This window comes from Calliopsis andreniformis, chromosome 2 (genome assembly GCF_051401765.1).
Source record: "Calliopsis andreniformis isolate RMS-2024a chromosome 2, iyCalAndr_principal, whole genome shotgun sequence".
NCBI classification, from domain to species: domain Eukaryota; kingdom Metazoa; phylum Arthropoda; class Insecta; order Hymenoptera; family Andrenidae; genus Calliopsis; species Calliopsis andreniformis.
In genome coordinates, this window is record NC_135063.1 from 14166066 (window position 1) to 14179006 (window position 12941).

General features: G+C 49.2%; 1 protein-coding gene across 1 annotated transcript in view; it reads left to right on the forward strand.

Annotated features, from left to right (window-relative positions):
• LOC143188460 (protein Wnt-4) overlaps positions 1–12941 on the forward strand; it is a 45858-nt gene that overhangs the window by 24734 nt on the left and 8183 nt on the right. The window contains exon 2 of the mRNA XM_076392726.1: positions 12664–12844. Within this exon, the coding sequence (XP_076248841.1) occupies positions 12664–12844 (181 nt within the window). The remainder of the gene's footprint in view (positions 1–12663; positions 12845–12941) is intronic.

Sequence of the window (12941 nt, forward strand, 5' to 3'; positions counted from 1 at the left end):
GTCTTTCACCGTCGTTCCGTACAAGTGAGTCTACCTTTCATTTTCCTCTTCAACACTAGCTTGGTAGATGTATGGACTGACGAGAGTATTGTAGTTCTAGATCGTTGGAAGCCTTAGTGTCCTAAAGTCCTAGCATTCTGAAGTTCCATGTTTCTAAAATCTCAAAGTCCAAAAGAACAAAAGTACTTGAATGCTACATTTCTAAAGTATCGCGCTGCATAGTAAAGTGCTCCAGAGTGCTCCATACAAGAATTCCCAAACACCCTAAGATCCTCTACACACGTACATAGCTCCACGTCCATACTTACTCCGCCTTAAAACACAATCCTTGGATACCACAACTCACCGCGCTAGTGAGCCAATCGATCAACGCTGAAAGGCTCTAGTTTCAATCTCGCCTAGGAGCTCCGAATCGGAGATAAAGCACCGAGCACGGCCGATATAAGTCAGGGCACGGCAGTGCACGTTTCACAGCGTGTACTCGGTGTCTCACGCGTGGTATTCGCGCATGTGCCAACAGTGTACACGGCGGTCGAGAGCGGCAAAGCCATCCACTCGACAGAGTCAAAGCCTCTCCTCTTCCTCCTGTTTGTCATTTCCTCCTCCTTCTCTTGGCTCGTCGTCTCCACCGTGGTCTTGGTGGTCGTGCCCGTGGTCCGCGGTCTTCTTTCCGCGCTTCCTCCTATTCCCTGTTGCTTCGCGCCGATCTTCCGCGGCGAGTGGGCGGCGGACGGCAATTAGCATACTCGCGTGATCAAAGCGGTGGGACACGTGCGACAGGAATTAACGACCACCAGCGGGACGACTCTTTCCTCGCGGAGTGCGCGCGCGATAAATCGCGCTTCCGATGCCTCGACGACACCCGCTATGCCGCCCACGCGAACGACTCGTCCACTCGTTTGTAGACGGACACTCTCTCTCTCTCTCTCTCCCTCTGTTCCTCCACCCTCGTCTCTTCTTTCTTTTTCTGGCCATCTCACTCGAGCGCGTTCTCTGCCGTGCTCTACAGTTCGCGCCCAGATACGCGATGTCTCCTCGGCCCTCGTTTCACCTCAGTTATATATAGGTGTGCCCAGATGCGTTTTTATGCACCCGTTTGGGAACCAATTTGCGCGGGAGCTTTCGGGGATTGTTGCTGAGGAAATGTTTTAGGAATTAGAATTAGATGTCTCATTGTTGGAGTTTTCTGAGAAGGCTTCTCTGAGGACGGAATATTACTATTCAAACGGGGCAATTTGGCGCCAGACATGCGTGGTTGTAACTAACCAGCCTCAACATTGTATGAAGATCAGCCACGAGGGTGTCTGTATTCCAATAGTTTCCGGGTTCGCTTGTCCCCTGATTTCACAGACGAGTTCACCTTTAGTGCAGCTTCGTAAGCTCGAGATACAATAAGGTTCCTAAGGCTAGCTCCTGCAGCCTGAGATTTCTGGATCCAGTTGTTTTCTCTAGGAAAAGCCTCCCAGATTCCCGGATATTTACCATCACAATATCCTCTAACGAAGCTAGCGCAACGTCGCTCTGTCCTTGGATCCTTGATTAGGCAAACACTTCCGTCGGCGAATCCTGAGACATCCGACGAGGTGGACGCTAGCTCCCTAGAGAAATCTGATTTTCTACGACAATATTCCAGGACCCACTTCTTCTCTTCTGCAGATTAGCCAATAAATCGGTTCGCTGGAATTTAATCACGTTATGGATAGGTAAATCCAACGTTCGAGAATCGATCGCTGGGGTATCGCTCGTCGCGTGCCGCGTCCCGTTCGCTTTAGGCAACGCAATACACTCTGGAAACAAAGAGGGAGGAGGAACGAGCTGGAAGGCAGGGGATGGCTCTCGATAATATAGCAAAATGCAAATCGCAATATGCTAATGCAACCACCGACAACGTTTGTCTAACCGAGCGTTAAGATCCCGGCCAGGCCGCTCGCCGGCTCCTTGTTTCACGCGTGAACGACGCTTTAACCCGCCGCAAAAGCAACGCCTGAACCAACACGGGACTGTTTTCGCCCACGAGCGTACCGAAGCCTTCCATCGGATGGATCCCGTGGATTCAGCGGAGGTCGAGGTGGAGCACAGACCCTTCTAGGAGGGGCTAACGCGAAATCTCTCGAATTTATGGTAGGTACACGAATAGAGGGAGCCTGCTAAGTGTTTCGAGCTCATTTCTAGAGATACAGGTGTAGCTCTATCTGACCCCTTCTACGTATGTACCTATGTACTTCTTTTTAATCAAATTCTGCTCTGATTTCTGGGGCTCCAGCTTCCCTCTGTTTCCTCGAAGGCAGAGATTGTTGTCTTCTACGTACTTACAAATGGTTTCCTTTTAGAGACCTTGCAAGTTTTCTACTTTCCCTATGGTATCGTATGATCTTATTTATTCTCATTCACCGCGTTTAGTTTTTACTCATCTTAAATGAACTGGTATTCCAAATATGCTGAGTTTCCTCTATTAGTTCAGTGATTAATATTGTACTTTAAGTGTCAGTGAGTTCACAAACAGGGCCACCTATTTTGCAGCAGCCAGTACACCATATGCGCCCCGCTCGCCCACCTCTCCCTAAAACAAGGAAAAAGTAACTAATGCATCATTAAATCCGCGCAGCACGTTTCATTTCGTCGTATTTCACTGTCCACGACACAATGTACCGAATAATACCTCGGCCCACAAAATCGCTGGTAATTTTCATTGTTTTAGCCTGGTCATCAGCTCGTGCGCCGCTCGGCCCTGAATATCGCGTTACAGGAGATGTTTGCCTCTCACGCGTGGATGTATTTCATTTAGCTTCCACATCGGCTCGGACGTCGTGTTTGCGCTGCCTCCCGATGATTACCGCCGAAACAGCCGTAATTAAATTATCCCCGGGTGTGTTTATTGTTCCGCTTGTTGCCTGTGAAAATAAATTCGCGCGGTTTTTGCTGGGCAATCGGGACAGGGGGGTCTCGCGCTTCGACGAGCTCGCCCCTTTCATCGGTGTTGTCATAAGCGTCGATCTGTTATACGTTCGACGTACGGAACGCCGCGGCAATATCGCGAAACAACACGTCGGTGTCGTGATGTTGGTTCAGGCTCTCGCCCGACCACGGAGTTAAGCATCGTTCACGCGTGAAACTAGGAGTCACCGAATCGACGCGTTGCTTTTTGTTTGCCCGTGAGCACGGCGGGCTTAATCTACTCGACGAGGGCTCTCGATAAAGTTGGAACGGAGTAATTCAATCGTTTGTCCTCTCGAGCGCTCTGGGCGATTGCACTTTCATGAAGGGAGTTAATTTGTTTCTGTGAAATCGTTGAAGAGGCATTTAGCTTCTGCTTTTTTTTTTCTTTTTTTTCTTTTCGGTGGCAGAGATAGGTTGAAAGCTGCTGCGATGAATTGAAAGTTGCATGCTGAACGTTACCCAGTTCGGTGGACAGTGAAATCGGTCCATCTTACGTTTCGAGGGTTTTAAGAAACTGTTCCGAACCGAATGGGATCGTTATGGAGCAGCGAGGTTTCACGTAGCGAGCAGACGCTCGGTTTTTTAGCGCTTCTGAGCCTTGATCTTCCTAGCGTCTGCATTTTTCATCTCTTAAAAGCCTTCTAATTCTTTCTACCCTAAAAAATGCGTGAAGCATTGTCGTTCAGTGGAGTGTTCCTCTTTTGGTATAAATTGAAAGTATCTGGGGCGGAGAGTGCGAAACGTTTCAGGCTAATTTCCCCAAAGCTATCGACCAGTCTTCTTTTTCTATGCATTATGTGCTTCGAGGGAGCTGCTCGTAATTATCGGCTAAGGAACCACTGGGAAAAGCCCCGGGGGGGTTGAGGGGTATTGGATTTCAACCGTGCGCCGCATTATTGTAAAACGCTGCAACAGATAAAAAGCATTCGTGAGCCGGAATGGAACCGTTTCCGGTCGTGTGACCTTTTTCTATATTCGACATGGTTTGGTGACTCGCAGGCTTACTTTTTTAACGAATATTGTGGCATAGTACTTTAACCCCTTCGGGAAGATTAACATACATAATACTAGAAGTTTGTCGACCAGAAGCTCTTGGAAACACTTCACAATTTTTATTCAAATTAGAATATTACTCCGAATTTATTCTTCCTCTTAATTGAAATACTCTTGGCAAAGCATTAATAAGTACTGCTGAAGAAGTTTCGCGGACTCTGCTCCCCAGAACACTGATATTGTCATACGAGGCAAGCCATGTGCTGTATCAGCTCCTTTGAGAAGCGAACGTATGGCAGCATGCCATTTCATTCCACTCTACACTCTTTGTTTCCAAAGAACTCTGGCCAAACTAGGCCATCGCGACGATATTGTTTAAATAAAATAATCTCAGGCCATCGACTCGCTACCAACTGCACTCATCGCCTCGATAACCCTCAAATTGATCAAAACGCTATTTTAACCGAGGAGAATAAAGTTCACTATCCATCTCTAGCTTCAATCTTCCACAGCAACCACAGAGAGCCCACATCCAAGCATTCAACAGAACTTCACTCTTTGCCCCCATTACTTAGCAATCTCTAACCAAGCCACAGAAACGATCTTACAACAGAACTTCAATCTCCACTCCCACGCAGCCTAGGATCGATCTCCCATTGATTTCGCTCATTCGAGTTCCTCGTGAACCCTGTGACGAAGGCAGAGGCAGCCAGCTCAGGAAGAGGGCACAGTCGAGGACAGGGTCGATGAGTGGAGCGAAGGTAAAAGGCAAAAGGTTGCCAGAGCCAAGTGGCGTGCGTGGATGTGCGTGGGAGGGTGCAGAGGGCGAGGAGAGGGCGGCTGGAAGACGGAATGGTATTCTGATACACGCGGAGACCAGTAGTACTCTATTTGATATCCCATGGGCTTCCGTGCACCTTTAGACTCCCGCATAGACGCGTACGCGAAGCGGCGAAAGGGAAACAATGAGGAGGCGCGTCCCTCCAGGGAGGAGCAGCCGGGGGTGCATCCCCTAATTAAGATTGGCCTTGTTTTTAAGCCCACCGACTGAATGATCCCGCCGATCCCCCAAGGAGCCGATAGATCGGCTCTCGTTGTTGCCGATCGGCGAACGAGGCGAACCGTGATGCCAGCCCCCCACCCCCTCAGACCGTGGCTTTGTTGCGCAATCCTTCTGGAACGTTAAATTCCGTGAAACCGCCGCCTGAATGGCAGACTTCCCCGCGATATCGCGGCTCTGCGCGTTACGCAATCGCGGAAATGCTCTGTCGTCGGCGAGCCGAGGCTGAAGGGACAGCCTCGCGCTGGGCCCGCGCGTAACCTCGCGAAACAGCGGAGAGAGAGAGAGAGAGAGAGAGTCTGAATGGGCAGGGAAACGGATAATGTCTCTGAACGGGGAGGAATAACGGGTTGCCGGTGCGCTCTATCGATTGTCGTGACTTACGATTCGTTAGGCTTGCTGAAACGGAGCTGAAAGGGGGAAAGGGGGTTGAAGAGGGCGAGAGACCGCTCAGGAGAGCGAGTGGGAGGGAGGAGATTGATAACTGGTTCTCTCGTAAATTTACGATTTATTTCTTGCGATAAAATAGCGACTAAGTGTAGCATCGAAGACACGATTGGAGGAAACCTACGATTAGGCCTACGCCTTTCTGGCCAGGTGCGCTCGATACAAGCGATTGGACTGGGGAGTGGGCTCCGAGGGTACTCCTATTTTAGGTGTGATCGGTCTGAAGTGCTGTATTGGCTGAGGAGTTTTAAAACATAGCGAGGACAAGTAGAGCAGGATTTTTCAAGGCCCCCTGGAAGACCAGTGATAAAAAGGAAGAGAGGACAAGAAAAAAGAATTGAGGATAGAGGAAAAAGAAAAGAGGGGAGCCATAGAGGTGACCGAAGATTCTTGGAAGCCACAAATCAAAAAAGATTAAGAAATCCTGAGGTAGAATCCCTCCACTAAGCCCTGAATCAACTGCAAATGCATACTTCTCTGTTGCATTTGTACAGTAGTTCTGAAAGTGAATAAATATCGAAAGAAATTGACGAGTGAACCAGCCACGACTAGCCTAGCAGGTTTCGCTCTGGAAGTGCGTCAACTGCCCTTTTGCTCACCAGGCTTTTATGCCTAATCTTTTACTGCGAGAGGCTGCTGCGTGCTTGTTCAGTCTAAAATCTTTAATCTCGTTAGCGCTAATTCCTCGGACTATCTTGTTAGATTCTATGCCCAGTCCATCAAGCTGGCTTTTGCGCGTAAGGAAATTAGCGAGCCAGTGAATCGGAATGGCGATCTGCACATTCCGCCTGGTCGAATCACGTTGAAGTCTCTGGCCGAATTCCACTGAGCGTGGTCCCGACGTGCGCCATATACCCTTGCCTGGGCTGTCCACATCTCGGGATCGGGAAACGATAAAACGGCACTTTCGTGGAACGACAGAAAGGGCTAAGACCGAAAGCAAACTGTTCAGACAGATAACACGCTCATATCCGTCCTCCCAGAAGATAAGTTTTATGACGTACCCATTATTTCGAAAACCCTTTCTTACGATCTACAAACAGGCCAGACCGCTCACCCTTGGGATACTTATCCTTGATGATAATTTTTATTGTTTCGGAATGATTTGTGGATGGACCATTAGATCGAATATCGGAGCGTTTAAGTTCCAAGTGGAAGAATTCTATTTTCTTGTCTGATATACGCTTCTGTGGATCTTGGGAAGAAGAAATATAGAGACTTAAGATTGGTGGAAATAACTACTGGAAACTTTGTAACTTGGTTGAATCCAATCGCTTAGGTTGGAGACCTGATAAGACCCTCAGATCTTAACTCAGGTACTCCTTAAGGAGGTTCAAGTCTCTTCGGTTGAAGTCAGAGCCAAGAAATGCTACCAAGGATCCAAACCCATCAACTTCCAATCGTGCCTAATATTTCACACTCTCATAGATTCCATACAAGTTCCACCCAAGCTCTGCCAAGACCTATTGCTCAGAGAACCAAACGATCTCAGAGCACTTGGAGCACTCTAGCTCGTAACTGCTGTGCATCGCAGCCTTTTCCCCTCTCAAAAGAGCGATCTGCTGGTACCAAGCTCCAGGAACAACAAGTTCATTCTTCGAACGCGGACCTGGAAAAACGTGTAATTGGATACCAGAGTAGACCGTGTCAAAGAGCAGCGTGTCTAGCGTCGAAGCTCGGTGAAGTACTGTTGCTCAATGACGAAGAACAACACAGTGGTGTCTGACGACAACGAGGATCATCTCTCGTCGACCAGCGCACTCGTAAATGTAGACGAAACACGACAGACGAAAGGGCGACTGCTCATCAGGTTGTCTGGCAAAGATTCGTCCCGTGCTCGTCTGCGTTCGTTTACGAACGCCCTGCTGCAAAAGGAACGTGGATAAATAGCGGCCCGTTTTACGAGCAGCCTTCAACTGCTCCTCACTGTTTGCGTCTGTCTGTTTCCTAGTAACAACGGTTTCGATCTGCATTCTCTCAAGGAACCCCTTATCGCCTTCCAAATGGACTCTCGTGCTACTCAAACCTGTGTAGAGTAGCCCTGCTCGTCACTCTGGAAGTTAGTGACAGGGTTCGATGGTAGGAAGTGGCAGAAGAAAAAAATAGGTCCTTCTATATAGGAAGAAGATATATAGAACTAATAGATCCTCTGAGTATCAGTGCAGGTATTCATACCTCTGCACAATTAGCATCTCAAGTTCTCCAACTGTCTCGAACAAGTCAACTTGCGAACTGCCGCCGCTTGCAATCATCATCGAAAGTTCCCAGAAGCTCGTCGGGGGTAGTCGTTTGAACGGAGCCCGCTAAAACCCATCAATTCCCTTCGCAAACACCCAGCATTTCAATTAGCCCACCTGACGAGCTCAATCGCCACAAATTGATCGCAAACTTCCCCCGTAGCTGGTCGGAACGGTGGCCAGCTCATCATCCCCCAATTGTAGCAATTGTGCGCAAGCGATCCCGCCAGTATCCCGCGTCCTATCGTCACCGTATCGGAATTAATTAGGCGGAAGGAACGTCGACCAGGGACAAAGTTCGTAGGAACGTGTATCCGCTCCTTCGAGAACACTACACCGTAGGATATATCCGCGGCAGGAAAGTTTCCAGGCCGTGTTCCGCGCAATCTATGCTACCCCCTCGAAAGCCACCCTTCCTTCTCCCTCCTACACCCCCGATGTCGAAGTCACCGACGACAATGAGGGGTGGATCGAGGGGAAACCGAGTACACGGGTAGGCATACACGGAGGAATGGACGGAGGAAAGTACAAGGAAGGAGGGGGAGGGGGATGAACGGGGGTTGGTTCGGTAATCGATACTAATTAGGACGAGGCAAAGTTTCGGTTGTGCCTGGGCCTCGGTGTTCAACCCGTGCAACGCACCCACACGGGCAGAGCACACCCACGTAGAAAGGCAACGAAACAACGGGGCCGGCGTGTATGGGCGCGCTTGTGCGCACACGGTTGAACCGGTATATCTGCCTACTTACGGGCTAATACTACGATGCACGACGTATTGTGGGCTTTCGGGGATTTATCCCCCCATTATGATGTCGGCGAGCGAGTGTTCTTGACGTAAATGGGCCCTATCGCTGTCACGTGGACAAAGCGCGGGCCGACGTGGTTATGACGGCAACGCGATACCTCTCAAATAATAATAATAATAATAATCAGAAGAATAATCGTCGCGCAGACCGGCGCGATGGCAAAGGCAAGGGGATAGGGCCGTGCACAGGCCGTGCACGTTTCGCGCGGCCTCCTCTTCCTTTCCTCTCCTTTTCCTCCCTTTTCAATGGCGCAGCCACGACCCTCCCCCGCGGCCCCGGATACATCATCGGATCTGAATATGGATTTCTTTCTTTCCTACCGCCGCTTTGTCGAATTATTATTCTCCCTCGTTGCCTCTCTCCCTCTCGTTTCCTCTTCGACCTCTCTCCTTCTCGCACGACCCCCCGATCTTTCTCTCTTTCTTCGGTAACGACACGCTGCTCGCCTTAGTCCCTAACCGTCTCGACTTACCCTTACGCTAGGCGGTTTTGCCCTACGCTGAGTGCACTCGAATGTCGCATCCTTTTCTGCATACCGCACGCCGATCTATCGCGACGGCGACTTCCTGCGGCCTCGCCCGGTTCTCATTTGTCCGAGATTCGATTGCGAGGGTTGGGTTTCTGCCCTTGCTTCCGGAGAACGCGTGTCTGCGGAGAGAATTTGGGGGAGAGATTTGGGAGGGATTTGGAAGGTGGATTTTCTTCGAAGGGAGGACAATTTTATGATACTGGTTTTATTTGTCCTTGGGAGGAAAAGTTGAGGGTCTTAAGAAGGAGAATTGATAAGCTGCACTCTTTGTATCTTTTTTTTAGTTCGAGAGAAATATTATTCTTCATTTCTTCATCTCTTCATCTCATTTCATCACCTTAATCTCTTCACTTTTCATCATCTCATTCATTTCCTTCTACATTGTTCTCCTACTTTGTTTTTTTCAGTCTCGAGGTTTTATTAACAGATCAAGAAGAGAAAGGAGACAGATATCCCATGAATATGAAGTAACAGAGTTAGTAGACGTCATACTCGAGTCTCTGCAAGATATTATTTACGTAGATGACGATTCTGTTCTCATTAGCCTTAACCTCCCATCCCCTGTCGCATTGTTACTTGTAGCCTCTTCTCTCTTCGCTCCCTCGTCCACATTTCATCCTGACTCTGCATTGTTATACTACTCTATTATCTTTTTAAGCCCGTAGGTCATGGTTCGCTGCCTCTTCTTCTCGCTTATCCCTATTTAACCTTGACCGCGTTAGCAAACGGACCATCAATACCTTTTTCCCCAGTCGCGGAGGTTCTATCGATCCAAAATCTACCTTCACTCACCTGGTACAATAATATCACTAACATAAAGTGAAGCATCTACACCACAGTGCACCTCAAATGCTAGGACCATTACAACAATAATCTCAGATTCGTTCTTCCTCTTTACTTCAAACTCTCATCACTCATCCGCTGAGATAAGAGTCCACACGTGTTCCCAAACAGCTTTCACCAAAATGGTCAACAGTGTATACATACATACACTCCCACCAAAACGAAATAAGCCATCTGTACAGGTCCATTCGCCCACCTCTCCCAGAAAAGCATCCCAAACAGAAGTCAGCAGGCGATCGACTCTCAGGTTTTCGAAGGAACCAAAGCCTAGTCACCCAACACATATATTGATTGCAATATTGCGCTACCATCAACGCCGTTTAGGCGCAACCGAGCAAAGTCAGGCCATGTTTGGCCAATGGCTCAGCCTTCTCGTAAACATCGACTCTCGGGGATAATCGTGGGCGGGCGTCGGAGTAGATCGACTCGCAAACGCTCTCGATGCCAGCTTAATCCGTCAGGTCGACCCCAGGTTTTCGGTGCCTCGACGCTCTCCCATAGTACACACAAGATAACGCTCCCGAGAGGCTGCTCGCTCTCGAAGGATCGTCGCCAGGGGTACGCGCTGGTGAAACGGCACTCGGTCTCTCCCATTCGGACGAGAGAGCCGTAAACCGTGGCCAAACAAACCCGAAATAGCCGAGCAAGTCGAGGGCGAGCCGCGTGAAGCTGAAGAGCTGGTCGTGCTCACGGCCGCAAACAAATAATAAACGCTCCTACGCCGCTGCTGCGAAGCCTGTACCTGATAGAGGCTAGCCGGCCTCGTTAGATGACTCACGTGATTTCCTCGCGGGACAGGACTGTGGGAGACTTGGGCACCGTGAGGAGTGCCAAGGGACGCCTTCGACGTGTCTGATTCCTTCGCGGAAGTTGCTCACTGGGTGCACCTGATGCTTCTTTTGGAGCGGTGATCGTCGTTCTGAGGTGCAGCTTGATTGCTCCTATAGAACTAAAGTCACAGTACACTTTGCTAGCCTATAGAGTGCTGTCTCGATAGAAGATTGAGACTCAGACTCAGTAAAATTAATTTTTGAGACCAGTCTTTTAGTCACTGCAGTCTTCTACAGTAGAAAGTAGAAGAGTTCGAAGTAGAACCAAGAATTCCAAGTAGACAGAGTTCCACGTACAATTCTCACGGATTCCTCATTACCTACAACATACATTACAAAATCCATCCACGAGTAATCCTCTCAACCTCAATGCAAAACTTTAACCTCGATACCTTGATTCCAATCCCACAGCACAATCTCCTCGCGAATTCTAGAATGAAATCCATCCACGAGGATGCACGGCCTGTAGCTCCGTGGTGTCAGGCTACCGAGGAGCACGGCGCAGAAGGAACCTTTTCGGCGTGACGAACCACCTATAATTAGAGCAGGTATTCGAGTGAAAATTATAGAGGGGAAAAGGACGAAGGGCAAGCTAGGGTAAGCGATGATGATGGCGCGGGGAGGAACAAGGGGATTGAGGACGCCGCGAGCTGGTATCCCGTGGACTAACGACAGGAGAAAAACCGAGGAAGCTAACTCGAAAAGTGGCGCGAGAGGAGGCAATATTTTCGCGCATCGTGTCGATAGCTCAGCGAGAAGAGTATAGGTTCCGCGTGCAGCTGCTTATTAACTGGCTGGCATTAAATAAATTCGATAATTGAAGCTCCGCGCCGGTCTTCCTATCGGACCACCCGTAAATTAATCGAGCTTCGCGGGGAATTCGATTCGACGCGCTTTCTCCGTGCACTTCGACCGAACTTTCTCTCTACGGGTCCTTTGAACCTTTGAAATATGTTTTAGTAGCCTTTTGGGGTCAGTGTACGTCAATTAGAGTTCTGATCTACGTTTATTGTCCTCGTTGCATACGTCAAATAAAAAAAGATCTTCCTCTGTAATTTTCTGTGCACTAGTCCGATAAAATAGTCACTGTGTAATCTTCATGGAATGAAAGATCGAAATCAACGAGAGCAGATCAGTCGTTCATCACACTGCATATAGACCATGATCATATTACTCGGAAATCACGACTACAGAGGTGAATTATTGTCAGAAGAAGTCAGCTGTGAATCGAAAGGGGAGTCTCGAGCCCTGCAGGATCGTCCTCCGCCTCTCGTTAATCGGCGTCGCCGCTCTAAAAAGCAGCCGCATCATTTTATATTATTTTCGACGAGGGGTCCGGATGGCTGCTTGGCCGGACATAGGTAGCGCTCGTTTAGGCGGTAAATCTTAATGAGAATCAAGGGTGTGGCCTTGGCTGTCTCGAAAACGATGATTGCAACCCCGTGGGCAACGCTTGGAACGATCGTCGCCCATCAACCCACACGTACGCCGCGGTATTCCCTGTAGAAAACGACTAATCGACCTCCATATAATTCCCCAAGGATTTTCATCGAAATTCCTGATACCCTTTTCAAGTATTCAACATGGTAACCTGATCAAAGACTCTAAAGATACTATGACACCGAATTAGTGAAAAATTAGTGACTCTGTGATAACAGTACTGATTAAACTGAAAGACTATAAAAAGCAGAGCTTGAGACCTCAATACATGTTCCCTTTCCAGCTCCCCATTACCACAGCAACCAAGACTCCAGCACCAGAAAATACTGTAACTCTGTAACACAAAAATATAGAAAATTCTTGACTCCAGCCTCAAACCTCGATACTTGTCCCTCTTCTAACTCCCCACGGCCACAATAACCAAGACTCCAAACCCCATCATACCCACTCATCTCTAACCCCGCTTGCAACATCCTCCCACTCCCCCTCGAGGGTAGCAACTTCAGGATAATAACGCAGGACACTTCCGGGATTGTTTCAGGTACCTGGGCGTGGAGTCCCGTCTGAATGGCGGCTCGGGCCAGGGAAGCAGCGTCGAGGGCCAGCCGCCGATCGTCGGCGCGGGTGTGATCGGGCCGGCGAGCGCCGAAAAGAACTGCAAGAGCGTGCACCTGACCGCCAAGCAGCAGGCGATATGCTCCCGCTCGCCACCCGTCCTGCAGGTATTTACCTCGCGGCAGGGGCAACCTCTCGGATTAATGCCCGGGGAAGCACGCGGCTAATTCGATTCACGGGAGACCCACGCCCGAGAGGGACAGA